Here is a 22,349-nt window from a genome sequence, read left to right on the forward strand (position 1 = left end):
AGCTTTACAAAAATCAATTTCCTGAGCATTAAAAATTGAATGGAATGGGCTGTATTCATGACTCATGGTGAGGAGGGATTCTGCATTGAAGCCTTTATATGCTTAACCATGCTTTCAATCCTCCATTTCCCATAAATCCAATGGTGCTCTGAAAAAAAACATAAGTCTGATTGAAAAATGCTCAAGAGGAAACTATGTGAAGTGTGATCACCCCTACAGGACACGAACTGTAAGAATGCTCATGTTGTAGTGAAAATTCAATAAGTGATACTATATTCATAGATTGCTAAGAGTATAAGGATTTAACACATAAAATACAAATACATGCTGTTATTTTTTTTATTATCATTTTTTGTTTATTGCCCTTAAGAGATTCATTTTGGAAAGTTTGATGTATCATGTTTTCCAAGAGCATAACTGGTTGAAGATAGCATATTGATTTGTTATCTGAAAGTGCTTCCTTTCCCACTGATACATGTAAACCGTAGGGCATTCTGCAGAGAGGTAATCTCAGTAGTCCTCTTATTCTTATTCTGCAAGCTTTTCTCCTTCTAGCCATGGATTGGTATAAACACACCCTGCTGTACCCTGCTGCGTGCAGCTATACCACCCAATGGCATATAGTTGGTTGTGTTTTTCCCAACTTGTGATTAAATTCTGTCAAAAGTAGTTGAATATCACTAAGACAGTTTAATCCAGCATATACTGTACAGAAATCCAGAGAACCATGAAAGCGTTAAATTAAACTCAGAAAGTTGCTTGTGCACCTGCTATGTAGAGCCCTTGGGAATTCCAGCCAAGAAACTGTGAAAACTGGTTATATTATCCAGAGAAGGAGGCACTTATCTGTTTGTGAAGGTCAATGCGGCCACGCCACACTTCAAGAGATCCTCTTTTATTACCCAAATGAAAACGTTCAATAAACTAAACTGCTTTCAAGAACCAGTTCTCAAGTATATGATTTAATAGCATTTATTTTGAAATGCAGTGTCATGATATGCCTTTTAAGTCCAGGTGAGAATAAAATAGGAATTTATTTGTAGCTATTAGTACCTTATTTTATAAAAATAATACCATCTTGAGGCATTATAACTTATCGGGTAATTTCAGAATGATTTTATTTATTTATTTTTTAAGTAGAACATATTTCAAGTAAATATCTTATTTAATTAGATACTATGAGTAATATACACACATTTTCATATAGAAATGTAGTAAAAATATCAACATTACAAAATACATTTTTTTTTTTGGTGTATACAATTTTTTTTTGCTTGTATACAAAGTTTTTCCATTATATTATTATTTATAATGCAAAAGAAAGATTTTATTTTGAATTACAACTTCCTTTTTACATTTTTACATAGTACTAGTTATATTTTGGGTATGCGATTACTAATAAAATATTCAATGTAGGTATTGAAATTTGAATTTGCTTTTAAAACAAAATACAAATGACATTCATATACTGTCTTTTTTAAAATAGGGGATGGCATAATGGCTCAGCGTGTGGTCCTGGTGGGAACATCCAGCTCGTAGAGTAAGGGATCCCTCCTTGTGGTGAAAGGTTCAGACTCTGTGACTGGCAATGTAATCATATCACCATCGGGTCCTTCAACAAGGCCCTAACCCTTACCTACTCCAGGGACACTTGACCTGACCTGAAGTCTAGCCCCAAACTTTCCTTGTTGGTACGTCACTTTGCACAAATGCTGCTGCTCAGTAAATAAATATAAATACCCTCATACATTCAGTGATTGGGGTTTCAAATAATATGTGGAGAGCATGCATCCTACATTGTATGGTTGCTCCAGGTACTAATAGTCTGAAGTCCAAAAACAGTAGCTGAATTGGTGTTTCTACACCAAGGTTTCCCCACAGTGTGTGATTCTACTTGTTTTGTCTTTGTGAGTAACTGACACACAACGTAGGGTGTTCCTGTGCTCTGTGCCATGGAAGTCTACCTCTAGGCTGTCTTTATGAGTAACTGACACCCAACGTAGGGTGTTCCTGTGCTCTGTGCCATGGAGGTCCACCTCTAGGCTGTCTTTATGAGTAACTGACACCCAACGTAGGGTGTTCCTGTGCTCTGTGCCATAGAGGTCCAGCTCTAGGCTGTCTTTGTGATTAACTGAAACCCAGCGTAGGGTGTTCCTGTGCTCTGTGGCATGGAGGTCCACCTTTGGGCTGTCTATGTGAGTAACTGACACCCAATGTAGGGTGTTCCTGTGCTCTGTGCCATGGAGGTCCACCTCTAGTCTGTCTTTGTGATTAACTGACACCCAGCGTAGGGTGTTCCTGTGCTCTGTGCCATGGAGGTCCAGCTCTTGGCTGTCTTTATGAGTAACTGACACCCAACGTAGGGTGTTCCTGTGCTCTGTGCCATGGAGGTCCACCTCTAGGCTGTCTTTGACCATATAGCAGATAAGTGGCTGGAACTTGGCTGGATTTAGTAACTTAAGCACGTTTACTGTAATTCAGTCTTGACAAAAGTAGGTTTAGATCATGCTCTGCCCTCCAATGGAGAGTTTGTTTACCCAGTTTACACGAATTTATCTAATATCAGCCACCACTTGTTGTACTTCAATTACGCAGAACAGTTCATGTGGGTTGGCAGTTTTTTACATTGCTTGACTCATGCTTTTTTAACTCTGGCCAAATGCTATTGTGTCTCATATTAGACCCATTCCCTCAAAGGAACAGCTTGGTTGATAGCACTGTTTTAACACTTATTTTCCTGTCATAATAATCCAAAACAATTTAAAAAGTAGCCTGAAGATGAGTGAAAGTATATGAGCTTTTCAGGTGCAAAAGAGAGACGCAGATGCGCCCATAGACATCAAGAACACAGATGTTGGCAGAGTGCTGAATGGGGAGGATGAAAAAGGTTTTTACTATTTAAATTTACAGCTTATGTAACACATGCATACATCTGTACAATTCTCTGTCTGTCTTTATGTTGGTTGTTTTGATGAGTACTATTCAGTATTGCTGATGTTTATCAATAAATCAAGATCGGTACTGTTGTCTGCCAGTGTGTGGATACATGAAGGTTAATCAGAACCCACTCAGAGCAAGAATAAATAAATCATTCAATTAATTGTATACTCATTGCTATCATTTGCTGATCTTGGGAAGCAGGAGTTTTCCAAAAAGCTTTTCACACACCGAGCTTGCTATTCAAAGGTCCAAGATAATGCCTGCATTATCAAGGTATCTCATAAAATATACTTTTCCTTTTCATATCTGTAAAAATATAATCTATTTTCTATAGCACCCCCTCAACCACCAGAATAGGCAGTTAAAAAGATTGATTGGCAATTTAAATAAGGCTGTGCAACTAATGTAAGCCTGTAAATTTTTTTTGCAAAACATATAAAAGACGACTTTTCACTGGAAACCATATTCTGGAACCCTTTGTTAATTACAATAGGTGTGTTGACTATTATTTCTCAACTGTGGGAACATTTCTGAATGTGTTCAGAGTCAGTCACAATTAGCAAAAATAAATGATTTAAGCATGAAATCATTCTAAATGTTCACTCCATGTTATGCACACATGGTATTTCTAGATTTTTAAAGAAAAATCTATAATTACTCATGACATCTTGCTTTTTACTACAATCATCATAACTTTTAATATAATTTTCCTGTTATTTTGAAATTGAGGCAATAAATTCAACAATTGTAACCGTAATTTAAGATTTCTATTTAAAAATACAAGAAATTCAACTAATAACAAATTTAGCAGTGTTCATTTTTCAAGTTTTCCTATGAAAACTTTTTCCTTTCCAAACAGTATCATTTAACATTTTAATTATTCTTCTGTCACATTATCATTCAGTCTTTTTTGGGATATTTGAAACTCTGAAGAGTCAAAATGTTTGTTGTGACCATTTAGGAAATGATTAATTTGCATGCTACTACATACACAAATAATTTAATACTAGTTTTAAATGATTGAAATGTACTGTATTTATGCTGTCTGTTTCAAAGGCATACCACAATGTCTGTATATGAGATACATTGATACTAATTATCAGTGAAAATAAAACTGAACAAAAACCTTGATTATGTATTTTTGACACAAATAGTTTTATACATTTTTTATGTTCATGTTTTGAGTAGTATTACTGGTTTGAGGGTGGGTTGTCCCATCGGGTATTCGTTTATTATGTGAAAGTCCTTTCAAATTGGATTAAATTGGTCTTAGTTTTAGTAAGTACTTTGAAGATATATTTTCCCAATGTAATTTACGATAAAGAAGTGACAAAGTACTTGTCCTCTGCCATCCCCCTGCTAGAAGAGTCCTAAAGCCAAAACATGGGGATGCTGAATATTGAATTATTTAATATACCCTGTGTGGATATTCATTTTTTAATATATCTGCACCTCTAATTTAATTCCTTGAAATTCTATCTGAAGCGGAGCGATTTATGGGTTTACCATAGTGTACAAAGCAATTCTACGCATGTCTCTCTCCTGTCATTGTCTCCCACAGTTCACTGCATGGGAGCTCCTTTGATGGACTCAGTGACATTGGTCATGACACTGCAACTTGGTCTGTCACAAAGATGGACTGTTCCTAGGCTGTAAGGTGTCTTCCTGGTCATGGATATTGTAGATATTGTATCATTTGGTATTATAAGTGGCTGGCCTGGGGGCTCAGTGGGAAGCACCATTGCCTCACATCTCCAGGGCTGGGGATTCGAATGCCACCTCTGCTCTGCTAAGTCGAGTGTTAATGTTCTCCCTCTGTCGTGTGGGTTTCCTCCAGGTAGTCTCATTTCTTCCCACAATAAAAAAACATTAAGCTAGGCTAATTGGCATCCCTAAAGTGCCCATAGTGTATGACTGTGTGTGTGTATGTGTGTATGTGCCCTGCAATGCACTGGCACCCTGTTCAGGGGTTGGTAAACTGTAGCCTCGCTTTCTGTCCGCTGCCTGGTATTGGCTCTAGGGCCCCCGTGACCAAGTGCTTTGATGATGGATGGATGGATCTGGTATCATAGCAATGTAATATATTAATACCTTCATATCAGTATAGTAACATGTCATATCCAGGAATAAAATATGAAGTTCAAAATAAAACACATGAAATATTCAACAAATTCACCAAAACAAAACAAAAAAACTATAACTCTATCACAGTATATACTTCAAAACTACTCATTTTAAGTTATAGAAGTTTGCACATGAACAGCTCTACTTACTATTAAGAGACCATGATGTGAAATTCGGTTTTAGTAATAAGTGTTATTTAAATGACATTCGGCCAGCAGTATATTTGATGTTATAATGTTACAAATTTAAATGAATAAATTCACAGATGAATAATGGGTACAATGGTCTGGTTCTTTTCATGACAGAAGTTTGGAATTGTCACTTGGAATTGTGCATTTACCCTCAGAGTTGGCCTGTGTACAGACTTTGCCTACGCTTTTGCTTTGAGTGGAATGCTGTTTGACATTTATTCCGCATGCCTTCCAAATAAAAAACCTTTAAATTTGAAGCCAACATTTCAACTGCCAGCCTTAAACAAAGTGTATAAACAATTATTGATCTGTATGCATATGTTTAAAATATTGAACTTTATAGAATCTATTTTTGACCAAGAGAAAGGAGGCGCTGTTATCATTCTAAAATGTAGCTGTTGGCTGTATGGGTTTAACTACAAAATTAATTTCATTGTATTGTACTGTATGAATGGATGGATAGATATAGATAGATATAGATAGATGATAGATAGATAGATAGATAGATAGATAGATAGATAGATAGATAGACAGATAGATAGATAGATAGATAGATAGATATTCTCTGAGCTCCAAGCAATGAGCCAGTGTTTCTTTTTCAGAGGACCCTATCATGGAAATGTATGCTTAAAACTGTCAGCTTCAGAGTATTTTACCCATTTTCCTTTAGTCTCCAATGAAACTATGTATCAGCATTAAGCAGTGGCAGAGACATATGTAACACATTTTGCAGATGCATTCAGGGGCCTTTGTGTGATAGCATTTTTCATGAAACAGCAGCTCCGTGAGGTTCCCTGGGAAGACAGTGATTTTTAAGCAAAGCTACAGCCAAGCAATGCTTGTAGCAAGAGGAAGCAAGAAAGTAATTGAAATGCACAGATAACAAGACGGGTATAATAAATATCAAGGTATTTGAGTAACCCTAGGAGTGCTGTTTAATAACAGGCTATTCATCAAGATATGTAAGGTGAATGGGACCACTTAGACTTCTGTCCTCAAAAACTGGGAACTTGGGTAAACTGAAAAATCAGGCAAGATGGGAAAAAATGTTTATGAGCAAACAAAACCCCAAGCACTTGCATACTGTATATACCAATCAGCTATAGCATAAAAAAACACCTGCTTAATATTGTGTAGGTCCACCTTGTGTTGCCAAAACAGCTCTGAGCCGTCAAGGAATCGACTTCATAAGTCCACTGATGGTGTCCTGTAGTCTCTGACACCAAATTGCGAGGTGGGGCACCCATGGATCGGACTTGTTTGTCCAGCACATCCCACAGATGCTCAGTCGGATTGAGATCTGGGGGATTTAGAGGCCAAGTCAACCCCTTGAACTCTTTTTCGTGTTCCTCAAACCATCCCTGAACAATTTCTTCAGTGTGGCAGGGAGCATTATCCTGCTGAAGGAGGCCACTGCCATCGGGGAATACCGTTGCCATGAAGGGGCGAACCCTGATTTGCAACAATATTTAGGTCGGTAGTACGTATCAAATTAACATCCGCATAAATGCCAGGACCCAAGGTTTCCTAGCAGAACATTGCCCACAGCATCATACTGCCTCCATTAACCGGCTTGTTTTCTTTCCATAGTCCACATATTGTTACAAAAAATGTAACTCATCAGGCTATGTCATCTTCTACCATTGATCTATGAGCTGGTTCTGATGTTTATGTGCCCATTTTAGGCACTTTTGATGGTGGAAAGCCTCAGATGCAGCAAGCTGTGATGCACTATGTGTTCTGACACCTTTCTGTCATATCCAGCATTAACTTTTAAGAAATTTGTGCTACAGCAGGATCTCCTGTGGGATCGGACCTGACGGGCTAGCCTTCGCTCCCCAAGCACATCAGTTACTTTTGGGCACACGTCACCCCATTGCAGGTTATCTGGTTGGCCTTCTTTGGACCACTTTTGGTAGGTTCTGACCACTGCATTCCAAGCATACCCTACAAGGCCTGCCGTTTCGGAGATGCTCTGACCCAGTCATCTAGCCATCTCAATTTCTCCCTTGTCAAAGTTGCTCAGATCTTTATATTTGTCTATTTTTCCTGCTTCCAGCACATCAACTTCAAGAAGTGATTTTTGACTTGGCTGTCATAATATTAGCATTTCATGTTGTTGACTCAGATGAATACGGCAAGTGGTGGTTTATTTTGGATCTGATTATGGAGCATAATAATTAACCACCACCAAGTTCACCCCAATAACTTTATTCAGTTAAAATTGAGATCCTCTGCAAAATCCTGAAAAGTGTTGCCAGGAAGAAGTAAATCACTTCCCTTTGCAAAAATATGGTAAAGAATAATAAATTAAGGTATAATCTCAAAGTAACAGACTGGAACATCTCTTTCCGAGGGACTTTCGTTTTATGCAAGTAACAACAGAAGAAGACTGAAGTAACTTCTCGTGTCAACAGTCCCCTATGTTTGAAGATATTTTCCTTTATATTATTTTATATGTAACTTATTCTTTATATGGCTTATTTTATTTCATTTTCTTTTCACACAAGTTATTTTAATTGTGTGACTTATGCAGGGAAGGAAAAGATATTGAATGTGCTGTGCCTAGAGTTTTATTTATTCATTACTTATTAATTACTTGCAGATACAATGCATTTATTTTACACCTAAGTTCAACACATCTTTCTTTTACTTCTATAGGTTATAGCAATGGCATGCATAATAGAAATCATTGTTTCCTAAAATATTTAGTTTCTCATTTAAAACAAATGGAAAAAGTAATTATGCATGACTATCAGACAGTACGTACTAGGTCTTTTTTCTGCTCAGACTAAAGCTTTAAATTAATTTGCTTTACAATTCCAGGCACAGTTTGTTGGTTGCAACAAAACAAACTGAATAATTTGGGTTCAATTTTATTTTAATTACTAATTATGTCAAACTAATCATACTGTTCAACTTTACACAATTATTGTAACATTTATTGAAAAAGAATCACAATCAAATTTGAAATGGTTAACAATTTTAAAACGTCTATACAGTTTCTGAGACTGTGTGTCCCATTCAGGGTTGTGGGGGGGGGGGGGTCCAGGGATTTAAACCCTAGTCCTAGGTGTGAGGTGTGAGGTGACACTGAGGTGGCAATTTTATCTGCCATTATGAAATAAACAGATTTGTTCTGATACAATGGATATGTAACTGAGAGTCGGTAAAGTGTTGGTTAACAAATTAGCAAATGACCAAATTAAACACAACTTAAGGTTCTCTCATCAGTGAAAGGGTGTATTGATCAATCTAGTCATAGACTGACTAATATAGGGCAACACAGCTGCCTAATAAGACTCTCTAGATGACAGGTGTCGATGGTACTTAAAGAGCATGTTGCTTATATTAGTTATGGTGATATTGCTTAGAACTAATGATTCTCAATGACAAGGCATGAATCTCATGTTGATTTTTTTTTTCCTTTTGCATGATTTTACTGTATGGCTAAGCTTTCATTAAAAATGATCATCTGCTAATATCCATGACATTATCAAGTTTCCTAAAATAACTTTAAATTCAAAACCAACAGTAGTTTTTGTAAAAAATAATAATAATAAAGAAAAACCAAATAAATGAAGGCATGCCTGTATCTCTGTCAGAAATGCCATGACAGATAAAAATTCCATATTTTTCTTGGTTAAAAAAACAGTTGGTATACATGTATCGTATAGTGTACTGTAATTGCTTTTCTACCATAAGATACATTCATTTTTGGATGTAGCTTGAAAACAGCAAGCAAGATGCCTTCAGTGTGATGTTTAATGGAAAAAAAGAAAATTATTATAATTGTGGTTATTTCTTTTCTAAACAGAAAAGAGGTCGGGGTCATTCTGTGCTTGCTTGGCTATGCAGCACATAATTGATTCTATTGGGGATATGATTCTACGAAAGTGCATAGAAGGATAATGATTGTGCCTAATGTTTGGCAGCTCGTGCTGTCATTATTTTCTGGATTGTCTTTCTGTTTTATAGGTAGTCACAGCATTGTCATAAGATTAGCATTTCATGTTGTTGACTGAATACCTCTTTAAGCTATAGACAGTTCTTTATGTAATTAATAAAGACAACTGTTAACTTTATTGGGTTTTTCATTCAATCCTCCTACCAAACAATGACTCCATATACAAAATGTATATATTTGCATCTTAGTCAGGTTTCGTCAAGCGCCTTCATGGAGTAGTATTTTATATGACTCTTGACTTGGGCCAGATTAAGCTGCTTTTACTGTTTGATTACCCAGGCTAGTCAGATTTCTTTCAGTGCTTTCTCGTTCTTTGACTGCCTCGCTCTCTCTCACAGCAATAAACATAGAAATTGCTTTTGTATGTAGGTAGAGACAGATGGCTGATAATACAGTGCCAGACAGGTAAGAGATTTCACTCATTGGAGAAAATGAGAAAAATTTTAGAGTAGCTTCATGTTATATATCACATATTTCCACATATATATTTTCTCAAATTATGTAGTATAAGCAGTTAATGAACATATGTATAAACAAGTTGTTTCATAATATTATCATTTCAGTATTTAAATGTTTATGAATGAAACTCTGAATGGAGAAGTCCCTCCAGTTAATATAACATTAAATCTCTGTACAGTCTTCTTAGAAGGGTTACAGGAATGGCTTCTCTTTTACAAATAAAATAGTGATTGCTCCTTCTAAACATTTGTGACATGATAAGCGTTTGAACTGAGCAGGCTCTGACAGAAGGGAAGAGCATGCCTAACTTCTGAAATGCACGGCAGATCTCAAAGAGGGGTGTCAGACAGAGTGATTCAAATTCTCAGCGTATTTTACTTGTTCTTTTGTCTCCCCTCTCAGAATCACGCAAGAACCAACTGCATTTCAATATTTGAAAAATTGAATATATCAATGAATTTGTCAGGATTTAATTACATCTTGCCCTTTTTGTGGGAATGGATTCATATTCATAAACCCATTGCTCAGAAGGCAGAGTAGCATGTTTGTATGTGTACTGTATGCAAAAGTTCATTGGAAATGTAGTGATTGCATGAGTATATATTTTACTTCAATATTTACTGCACTGTTTATGCATAAATACTATCCCTGCAAACAAACCTAGCTCATTTTTTAACTATTGATCTGCAAATTTTGTGGTTACTATAGTGAAACCTTGCACGATATAAATCTTATAATTGCAGTAACAAGATAGGCAAAAGCAGAACCCCCCCCCCAAAAAAAAAAATGTACAGGAATTGATTAAATGATCTTTCATCTTATATTATTTATGGTTACATTATACAGTATGTTATAGTGTTATTGCAAAAAAACAAATGATACTCTTGGATTATATATTTAATGGTTCATTTTCTATACTACCATGTGCACGTATTGACGATACATTTAAATTTTTCTCCAAGCAATTAGACAAGCATCTTGTGTTGAATTTTCTTAGAATTATTAAACCAAAGGATTGCATGAGTCTACCGTATGGCCATGCTTTCATTTGTGACAGAAACAGCCCTTGATGTGCCTCTGCATTTTCTTTTTTTAAGAGAAACATGCAATATAGCTTAATTAAAGTCTCTAAACCAACAAACACTGTGGATCAGAGACAGAACAAGACAGTGACTTTCACAACTGGGTTTGTTTATCATTTACACCGCAGCAGGAAGTCACCACAGAAAGCAAATCTAAGTGAAAAAAATAACGTGTAACGTTGCCATGCATGAAGCGGAATTTGCCCTTTTCATCATCTGTGATTTTCATTCACCCTCATATCTTGCTGTAGAATTTCTTACTAATGAACTTGTTGGAAGCAGATGAGCTGTGCATCCTGAAATGATGCTGGCCTTACATAAAACTCCAAGAATCACTAGCTGTGTCCCTGATTCCCTCAGTCTCTCTCGCTCCTGTTTTTTTTTTCTTTTCCAGGATGGAAGTCTGATACCTAAAAAAGAACATTTAATGAAAGCATCATGTACACCTGATTGGTGTTCTCGAGCAGATGCTTACTGTGGAGAAAACATTGTTATCCTTGATTAAGTGAAACTGCTCTGATTTTCTCAAATAACAGAACTGAAACAGGATAATTGCTTTTCGCAATTATGAAAAATATTGAGAGAAAAAAGTAATGAATGAGTTGCGGAGAAAGTTTTTGTCAGACTTTGACAAATGCACTCCCAGATTTTTCTTCTTATTATGCTCATTAATGCCTCTCTTAAGCAGCATAGGCCACAACCTAGATGGGGTGCTAGACCATCACAGGACACATTCACATACCATGGGCAGTTTAGGGATGCCAGTTAGCCTAACTGCATGTCTTTGGACTATGAGAAGAACCCAGAACCTCACCCAGCACAGGGAGAACATGCAAACTCCACACACACAGGTCAGATTTGGATTCCCAGCCCCGGAAGTAGGAGGCAAGAGTGCTATCTACTGAGTCACCCCATAGCAGATTTAGCTCATCTGTGAAATGATCTTTAGATGATAGTTGTTTATTGCTTTATTTAAATGGTGTTGTCTAGGAACAGAGCATTTCTACAGATTGCAGCATTATGTCCTTGTCTTAGCCATTGTATCATTATACTGATAAGAATGAACAGAGGCAATAAAATTGATTTTTTTTTTTATATTTGTTTAGGTAACAGGTATAACACTGAAGAGGTATCGAGCCCACATTGTCACGAACCACCACAGATTTAAGAGGATGTGTCTTCTGAATGAAGGGCCAAATTATTTGTCCCTTTGTAAAAGAGAGATGGGTCTGATTAACAGCATGTTTGTAACACAGTTGATTTCATCGCAGTGCATCATCGGTCACGTAATTTTAAAGTATGAACTGAATTGCTGACTGCAAATTAGATGCATTCAAAGTACTTAGTGAGCGGCTTCTTAAGCACGCACCCTGGAAACCTGATGGTGCTCTACATGTAGGAACCTCTGACAATGGGAATTTCCCCCGGGGAAGTTTTCACATTACACAGATCACAGCGATACGCTCTCAAAAAGCAGGCAGCCGACATCAGATTTCCATGGGGTCATTCGTACAAGGCTATATATCAAGTCAAATCCTTTTTTTCACCAGGAATAGGGAACACACATTATCAAGAGTAGTTTTCTCAATTGTCATCGAGAAACCCTCCGTCGGTAATAGGCTGAACTCAATAGCACAGGTCCCATCAACAAACCTCCCAAGGAAGCGTATTGTTTTGATGCTCACGGGCTGCCTTCAGCATTAATAATGATTACCATCCGGAATTGACGTCCATATATCATTATTTTGCCGGTATGGACGTGCCAGCAGGAATCACGGAGGGATGGTAGCAGAACATTCACAGTGGGATGCCTAACAAGACGCGAGCGGCGCTTACAGAGCCTCCTGCCACAGGTTCGGCGAGAAGGAGAATGGGATGCCAATTAATTTGTTAGTATGCTAATGAAAGAGAGCCACGGTGCTTCTAAACAAAAGGCCCGTTCAAAGTATGTCACCCCGCAGGATGTTTAATTAATGTGAGCATTACTGTGCCGAAGTGCTTATCTCAGTGAGTGTTTATTCTGGATACTTAGAACGGCGCACGTCATTACAGCACAGGCACTGGCTCAGACAATTAATCTATAATGCCCATGGCTTCAGCGTCGTGCAGCTCTATCCGTCACTGCCTCGAATTCAGAGTAACACGGCCGCAGCAGGTGGCCTGAATAACCACAGTATGGCAGACAGTGGCAGGGATGCCCTGCAAAAATTTTCATGAAAATGCATAAATGAGTGAAACACGTCTTGCTTTTTCCGTGCACATTTCCAGCTGAATGAAGAAGGTACTAAGCTGTATGTGATGCGGGTATGCTAAGGTACTCAATCCTGAATGTACAAGGAACATATCTGCAATAAGATGCTGAGTGAATAGTCTAGGTTTACTGGGACATCCAGCTCCTTGTCAAGTTAAATACATTTTTCTCATAAGTTCAGATGGCTTGTATGTCATGTTTCAGTTTCTTATGCATGAAAACAATGAGAATATTTTTTTTCTTACTAAGCAAATGATAGGAAACCACTTTGTCTCTCACAGTGTGACTTAGACATATTCGTAGGGCAATGGTTAATGTGCAAACTACTTAAGTACTTTCAGTATGATCAAGAGGTTGCAGATTGAAATCTCAGTGGAGGAACTCCTGTTTTAGCCTTGAACAGGGTACTTAACACAAATTCCTTAAGTAATTATCCTGGTGGGTTAAACTGTAAGGTAGTTAGCTATGTACATCACTTTGGTTAAAAGCCTCTTCAAATTTATTTTGCAAATGAATGTGATTTCATCTGCAGCACTTCAGTGTTATCATCACCTTAATTGTGATTGCCTCTATTTTCATATTTCTTTTACCGTATGCAGTTTTTACTGGAGCATGCACCGGTCTCCTTATCTGCAGAATGCGCTGTCAAAGGAAGCTCGCAGCCATTCCAATTCTTACGAAATCCTATGACAGTTAAGCATAATTGTGTCTTTGAGTTGCGACTGCTGGCTTCTATGTTATCATAGTTACCTTCATTGCCATCCACAATAGTGAAATAGCCTGGGATCTCCTTGTTTCTTTAGCAGAATTAACTTTTATTCATCCAAGTCACATTAGTACAGGGCCATAATTATGCTTACATAAGTTTTTTTTTTGGTTCTCCTATTCCCTTCCCCTTGGACCTAAGATCAAGATCTGAACATCAGTGACTAACTAGTGTAAAACAAGACAACAAATGGCTACATGGTCAAAAGAGCACTATCAGTGGACTGGTGGCCTTAGCTAAACTGCATTGGTTTGATTTGACTGTCTGAAACAGTCATATGACCCACAAGTGTTAGAACCTCCATTTCCTGTCACTGTCATCCCTTCTGTATGGATGAGTGAAACCACTTGTTTTTCTTCAGTCCTACAGTGTTTTTGATCTATTGAATATCTTCTGTGGCACTTCGCTTAACAGATAAATTAAGCCATCTTACTAATTGTTATAAAAGGGACATGACTTGTTCATAAACCATGTTAAGAGCTCTCTGCTAAAGCAGCTCTCTGCTATGACTCTAACCATAAGTATGTTTTGCACAAGCGGCAGAAACCCCAGCCTCCCCCATAAAATTGCCAAAAGAGTAGAATTAGACAGTGTATCAATGTAAATTCATTGTATTTGTGGTTAAAAGTGTAATCCATCTTACTAATTGAACAACTGCACTGATCATTGGACGGAAGTTGCTTTGGACAACATATATGTTACTTTTCCCTTTGAAATCAGGATAAATACAGCCCACAGCCAACATAGCCGGTTGACGTCATGCTTCAATGGAAGTCTATGGAAGACCCTTGTAAACTTCATCTAAATGGAGAATAGACAAAAGCTTATTGTTTAATATGCTCTGATTACGTGATTTCAGAGCCCAGACGAGTCTACGGGAGCCTCAGACATAGATTTTGCTTAGGCGATGTTGACTGGATAGATAGACTTTCAGTCAAATATTTTAGAACACCTGGAAGGCACGTTTCTCTGCACAAGAAAGGATTAACTTCCCAATAACATCGACGCTCATAGTGTCTGTAGTGTTAGCTTGCAGTATTCATTCATTCTGTTGCATGCAGGTACACAAAGGCATTACATTGAAACCTGGCGAGACAGTTCGTTTTATATGTCATCTTTAGCCACTGGCATTTGTAAATATTATAAATAAAGTTGTTGTGATTGGGTTTTGAATTTGATCGTTTGTTTCATTTTCAAGTTCAGTGATTTTTAGTAGACTGGTTAGTTAGCTTGCTAACTAAGCTGTGTGTTTGTTCAAGCTGAGCTAGAGGCTTTGAAGTGTGGTAGACGTGGCAGCTGATCTTGGTGACTTCATTCTAAAGTCCTTTGATGAAGCAGAGCAGAATTAGCGTGTAAGTAGCTAGCCAGCTAAAATACCTGATTACCAAGGTATTCCCACACGCTGCTTCCCCCATTTTAGAAATCACCATCCACCATGTCACATGATTTGCTTTTTTCACCCCTAAAATTGGATTTAAAGACAATGTTTTAACCTCAGCTGAAGTTAGTTGAAATGATTGATTAAAATGCCTTGTAAACACACTCGGATACTAATTCCAATTATTCCATAGTAGTGTGAAACAATAATGGTTAAAACTTATTTTAACCCGTCGGGGTTTCTGTTGTTTACCTACCCTAGATCACAAATTTTCATTAGCCTCCCTGCAGCAGGACTGCTCCCTTGTCCTGTTATTAGAAAGGTTTATTGAATATTGCTCTGACTGTACCCTCCTTAATGTTGCTCTGTGGTACAGTATATCAAATTTTAGATACATTAGAGAATTTCTCCAGGGTTAGGGCAATGTATGTAGCTGAGTAAATTCTGTGTAACATGGACTCTTATAGACATCCTGGTTTTCTTATAGTGAAGCTGGAGTTTAAAAGCCTGTGTACATGCATGCATAAATATTGAGTTTTCATAGAGAAATGGATGGATATCTATGTGGAAAAACTAAGAAATTCTATGTGTAAACTGCAGCTTACACATAGGGTATGTATTACACAGCCAATGCATACCTTCATTTTATGGGTTTAGAAGTTGTACATATGCGTGCTGTCAAGCAATGTTCCTTAACAACAGTATATGGAAGTTCGTCATTTTCTTATCGTTGAAACTTTATATGACAGTAAGTCGATATATCATTTATATCGCCCAGCTGCACAGTGTGCTGCGTAGCGTTGTGAACAAGGAGTAATTTTTGAAGAACTTTTTTGCTTATTTAGCATAGGTAATTTCATTGTTAAAGATTATATCATAATGTAAGTCTTCCTTCAGAAATATAATTATGATACCTGTGTTTGTGCCCTGTGCTGCACTGTGCTATGATGCAGGGTGTCTCCTGTCTTGTGCGCTGTGCTGCCTAGGGTAGGCCCCAGGCTAGCACCGTACCTGTGTGCGGGATCAGTGGCTATGGCGGACAGATATTCAGCATTTTTTCAGGCTTACACATCTATTCCCCCAGCCATTTTCCATGTATCAACTTATGGTTTCTGTGATCCTGAGCCTTATGCTAAGAAACAGAAGGCAGAAGCAGGGTTTACTCTGGACATATCTGTAAATCAAAGTCTTCTTTTACAGCTCTCTTATGGCTCAGGCAGGACTGGAAACAATAACCAGTCATCACACTGAACGCACAATGCACTTCTGGGAAATTAAATCTGTTTTCCAACAGTCATTACTAACAGGAGAGGTTAGTTCCAGAGAGAGGAGACTTCGGTCTTGTCTTGTGGTTAGCTGAGCTACACAGATTATTAACTACCTTGTTTATGCTGCTGTAAGAAAAGCTGATAATAACCGTTATGAACACAGTAAACTGAGCATAATCAATACTTGTGGACCTAATGGCTTCATCAGAGGTGTACTGTGGGGACTTCACTATATATAACTCCCTTCAGAGCCTTGACCTAGATGCCTATGATCTACACTGCTGCCTGTGTATCTGATATGTATCTGATATGTACAGTATATCAAGCAGGAGCATGGATCTGGGTACAGGACATGTTCCTACCAATGTTGTAAGAGTACCGTGTGTTTAGGGGAATGGAATATTTGTGGCTGATTTGGTCTCTACCAGTGTTGAAACCAAACCAACACATTTGAGACGAACAAAAATATGAATTCAAGGCCCCTAGTTTTGTTTCTTTTCTTCTTCTTCATTTTAGTCAACACTGGAAAGCCATGGAAATATGAAACCCCCACTGGCTGAGCCTTCACTGTGCGTTGGTGTTTAAAACTTTAATGTTAAATTTGTCTGTGACCCTCTACTTTAAAAGTGATTTAACTATGCATGGATGGATACTACATTTGCAATTTCTGGAAAAAATAAAAATAAACGCTTACAGTATCATCATAAGTCTTAAGAGCAGTTGCACGCCTCATGCTCATGTTAGTTCTTTTCTCCACGATTCCTAAGTTTGACTACATATTTCCCCTCCCTTTATTATTGTCTGTTTATATTCAGGGAGCTTGTCCCTGCCATACCCTCTGGTCGTGTGGCTCCGTGAAAAGGATTCCCTGCTGCTGAATTGAACTGTCACTCCTTACTGAGTCCCTGTCCCACAAACACCTTCTGTTCACCAGGATTTTTATAATATTCATTTAATAACTCAACCGTATTGTGACAATATTTATGTTAGTCAAAATATATTTATTTACTTAGTTGGACAGCACGATTAAATGCTTTTTGTCTTGAAATCAGTCTAGGACTATTTTAAATGCTAAAATTTAAAAATAGTCAGTAGAAAATGAAGGAATGCAGCCTTTTTTTGTAACACAACCTTATCAGCTTGATGTATAGCATGATCCTAAATTTTAAATTACTTTAATGATCAGTCTGTATATCCCTCAGTGTAGTTATAGCTTAGATCATATTTCATGCATTATCTTAACTGAAGAGTGCGTCTTTTGCCATTTCAGATTGGCTTTGAGAGACATATTAAGCAGTTAATTATTTTCGAGGATATATTTCAGTTTCTACCATAGTGTGCAAGATGTACTACCAGTATACAGAAATGGGACACAATCTTTTGTCAGGAATACATTACAGTGATAGTTCACAAATCAATGTGGTTATAACAATGGACATTAGAGAGATATGGTTTAAAGTTGAATTAAAATCTAAATGTCAGCGCACAGAGCCTAAATTCATATTTCCAAATTTATTAGTGTATCTCATTTTCAGTTCAATATCACTTTCACAAAGGTTCACAGTTCTGTTTTACTGAACTGTCTCATTAAGTTGTTCATTTTTTCATACCAACATTACATAAATCTTTTTGTTGGCTATTATTGTTTCTATACAATAAAGGCAGAGCTTTTCTTAAGCATTTTTCTCCCTCTGGAGGATAACTCTCATATGTTCTTCATCATAGTCTGATGTCTCAGACTTTGTGTGGTTAAGACAGAAACTGTAAGACAGAGATATTCCATTTCGGAAACTGGAAGTTCACTGGCAGGTTACCAGAAATAAGACATGTGCCACTTCATCAGTCATCACATGACAGTCCTCCTGTATAAAACCATGAGACCTGCATTTTAAAAAGAAGCTATGGGTGTATAGAAGGATCGCACAGCTGTTTTTAGATCATCTAGGCATGCCTGAGAAGCCTCAAGCGAAAACAAGAACCCACTGATTCTGAACTGGGTTAAGAATTGGGTATGAAAAATGCCCACAAAATAAATGAAATGGATACTGTTTTCAATGAATCCTGATGTAAACTGTGATCTGCTTTCACTCATATAGTTCTTTAGATGGATACCTCTGCTTAGACAGTGCACTTAAATGCTGCAGTTGTGGCAGATTGGTAGATTGTTGCTGTTTTCAGATTGGCTGAAAGAGAACGTGATTTGTTTGCAATGTGTTTGATAGCTGTATAGTACCTTAAGATGGTGAGTCATGATGCCACTGACCATGTTTTTAAGCAAACATCAGAGAGTGCCGTACACTAATGAATAGGAAAGGTCTTCCACACTAGCTTGTCCTCATAGCACAATAGCATGTCATTTATTACATACATCTTTATTTGTTTTTTTTTTTCTTGCAGCATGTGCTTCCACCCATTTTGCCTAATTTTGTTTTCTAGGGGACCAACACTGGCCGGGGCGATCGCAGAGCTATTATGGTAGGCCTGTATACTCCCATGATCCATGTCTGTGTTTGTGGTGAATGTGTAGTCTTAACCCTACAACATGCAAGGACTAGAACTTTCTGTCGTACGTTAATGTGATGTGGTGATGTGTCGTCTCTCTCACTGCCTAGACCCAGTATTTAGTCTCTTAAACTGCCACCTTCAAGTGTTTGTTTCTCCAATTTCTTGGTCTATGACTCCATCTGTCAAGAAGACACCTGCAGCAGCAAGGATAAAGACAGTTTTTAATGATGTTACTTCTTATTAATTAAAGAAGACATCAGATAAATCTGTGCTTATCTTTGCTGATGACTCGTTGAACCTCTGTCCGTGGAAAAAAATTGAGAGAGAAGACTTGCACCTTTAAGAGGAGTCGTGGGGCTTGGAGGTAGCTTCTAATTAATACAGTCAATGAGAATAAAAAGGTTAACTGCTAACATTTGTTTTATCTCAAGAACAATGTGTAATTTGTCCACCTTAAAATGAATTGTTTTTTAAATGTACCTATGAGATGAACATGTCTTCAAAGGAGATATGTTCTTCTTGTAATAATAGTTTTTCTTTCTGGGTATATATACAGTATTATTGCATTTTTTCGGTTTTAACAATGCAGCAAAAATTTGATGTATGAACACACAAGTCATGTTAAGTTGCTGTACTAATGGTATATATGTGTATTTCTTTGAATTCACCAGTGATTTACACTATCTGTTTATATAATTTTTTTTGTTCTATTTTTGCTATGTAATATACAAAATTTCATACCCTTTGCAGTTTTTTTTATCTTTTCTTCTTGTCTATTCTGTCCCCACATAGTCTTAATATCTTTTTTTTTCTATAATAAGATCACGTCTCTGCTTAGATGCCTTTTCTCAAGACTGAACCGGTACAATGGTAACACTGTCCTTATCTCCTGTCACTCTATTTTCAACTGACTGTAGTGGATCAATACTCTTCATATGTGGTGACTATTGCTTTACAATATTAGTCTTGCTATTGCAATGTCCAGCTCCATTTTACTTCTGCTTCTTTCAGAGTAACATCACTTGTATTAACACACCAATAACACTTTGGTTGAACCTCTTCCAGAAGATGTTTGTTGTTTTCTGGTTAATCTGTCTAATGTCTACTAATGGGACAGAGACTGGTACTTACATTTTAAAAAGTGTACATTTTGATTCAGTATTGGGATTCTCATTTCAGAATGAACATTTTGCAATATTAATTATTCCTTCTACAAAACCAGCAGGTTACAGAGGACTGAATATCAGAGAAAATGCTCTGCCATTATGGGTTAACAGGGGATCAAATTGCAGGGGTAGCATGGGTCATTCAATATGGTAGCATGCAATGAGGTGGCTGGGAAACGTGTTGACCCCCTTGAAATGCACTTAAGCTGCAACGTTCATGGTGCATTGCAGAGTACATCTGTCAATACATGACATTTGCTATTGCAAGTCCCCATAAATGTAGGTCCTTGTGTCTGGTTAAACATTTCTTATAGCAACACTGAGCAGTACCTCATTTTTACCTCAATAGAGCACCGGTTCCAGGCAGGCTCTCCTGGGTCACCATGTCAGTTAATCAATGCCTGCTACAAATATTGTGTAGGGAATCTTAAAACCTCTTTTTAAAGGATCATGTCCAGTTTTTGGCCTTGAATTCTTTGCGGGATCCAGGTGCCTTAGCGTTTGCACTGTCTTTAGTGTTCAAGGGGGTAAAACATCAAAATTCTTGTGTGGCTTTGATTCAGTATAAAGGTGTTTTTAATAATTTTGGTAGTCTTGAAAATGGAGGTTGGATAACGAAACAGATCCTTACATGTTCTGAGTAAGTTGACTCTCTGTTTTATATATATATATATATATATATATATATATATATATATATATATATATATATATATATATATATATGTGTGTGTGTGTGTGTGTGTGTACAATTAATTTATTTAGCAGGCACTAATACAGAGTCGTGCACAGACTGTTCCATTTCTAGCACCTTATGTGGAGAACCTTACACCTGGAATTAATAGAATTCATAGAGAAGGAATGAATCCATGGGGCTGCTGAGAAAGGAGAACACTACACGGGATGGGGAGCAGAGAGCACTGAGTCCAAACCAATCAGGACTGATTTTGAAGTGGTACCACAGCCCAGATGTACTGAAACCAACACAAAGTCAGTCACTTTAATGTGAGATAACTGTGGGGTACCGGAAGATTGGGTTCTTGAAGGGTTTTCATTCCTGTCTGGGCACTGTTGTTGTTCTTTTTGAGAAAGCTACTTAACCTCAATTTTCTTAAATATGGTGTATAATGATAAAACAATCACCATGGAAAGGGAATTTGCCAAGCATATAAATAATCATAATAATGTCACAGCAGGCTATTGTACTGTATTTGCCTCAAGACAGAACCGTAAGCCCTCATAATTTAATAAAGGCAGCTATTATGGCATTTAGCACAGCAATTAAATGGTAACATTTCCTATCTGCGGTTAAATGCCAGCCCCCTAGACTGGTACTTACCTAGCGGTACACTATTCTTCCATCTGGAACTGGGGAAAAGGGGGGCGGCATTGAGCCATGGTCCGTATGTGCTGCTGTCAGCAGGCTGGGGAGGGAAGACAGAGCCCAGCCACCACCACGAAGGGCACTGCAGCATAGGGGCGGCCACACTTCACACATGGCTTTGGTAATTAAATGGCATGGACTCTTGTTTTTCAAAGGACCCCGGGGGATGCAGACAAAAGAGGAAAAGGTCCAGCTTGCAATGGATCTGGGTCGTCACTGCCGCCCTCTCTTGTCTCCATACCCGGCTGTGGTCCAGCCCTAGGGGGGTTTTCATTAATTTTCGCACAAATGTCTGCTGCTGGCAATAATGCTTGTATATGACATGACATTTAGATGGCCATTCAAGAGCCCGCATTTGGTAAAAACAACTTATTAATAACACCATTTCATTAAGCCTGCAATCCTTTATTACTGTGGTGTCTTGCATTTCACGATTGTCATTAGTAGCCACCGAGTCAAATCATTTCATTCTCACATTTTTCTGCTTTTTTACATCTCATGTTAGTTTACGGCACCCTTTAACATTTATTCCTGTGGACAATAAGCCGTATTTGTAATTCTGTAGTCAGATTGCTGTTAGCCAAACTTTCTGGCAAGCTGCAACATTTAGTGGGTTCCATACTTCTGCATTTGTTAACCAGATGTGAATCATAACTTGTTTTAATCCTGTAACATTTAGGGACGTAAGCATTGTGCCAAAACAGTGGCAAGGAAAGAATTGCACTTTTCACTGCCCCTAAGGAGCAGAAAACAAAAAGTTGCATCTAATTCACATAAATAGCGGCCTTGCGGATGACGCAGCAGAGCACATCGCCCGGGGGCTAAAGAACTGCTCATGCAAATGTGCAGTGAAAATTTGGCTTGTTTA

At 37.7% G+C, this 22,349-nt stretch overlaps 1 protein-coding gene across 4 annotated transcripts in view; it reads left to right on the top strand.

Annotated features, from left to right (window-relative positions):
• shisa6 (shisa family member 6) overlaps window positions 1–22,349 on the top strand; it is a 72,502-nt gene that overhangs the window by 33,036 nt on the left and 17,117 nt on the right. For 2 of the 4 annotated variants that reach the window (XM_023837273.2, XM_023837275.2), the window contains exon 5: window positions 18,863–18,901. The exons of the other annotated variants lie outside the window; for them this stretch is intronic. In XM_023837273.2, coding sequence (XP_023693041.1) covers window positions 18,863–18,901 — 39 coding nt within the window. The remainder of the gene's footprint in view (window positions 1–18,862; window positions 18,902–22,349) is intronic. 4 annotated transcript variants of the gene reach the window in all.

The sequence above is a fragment of the Paramormyrops kingsleyae genome, chromosome 5 (genome assembly GCF_048594095.1).
Source record: "Paramormyrops kingsleyae isolate MSU_618 chromosome 5, PKINGS_0.4, whole genome shotgun sequence".
Classification (NCBI taxonomy): Eukaryota; Metazoa; Chordata; class Actinopteri; order Osteoglossiformes; family Mormyridae; genus Paramormyrops; species Paramormyrops kingsleyae.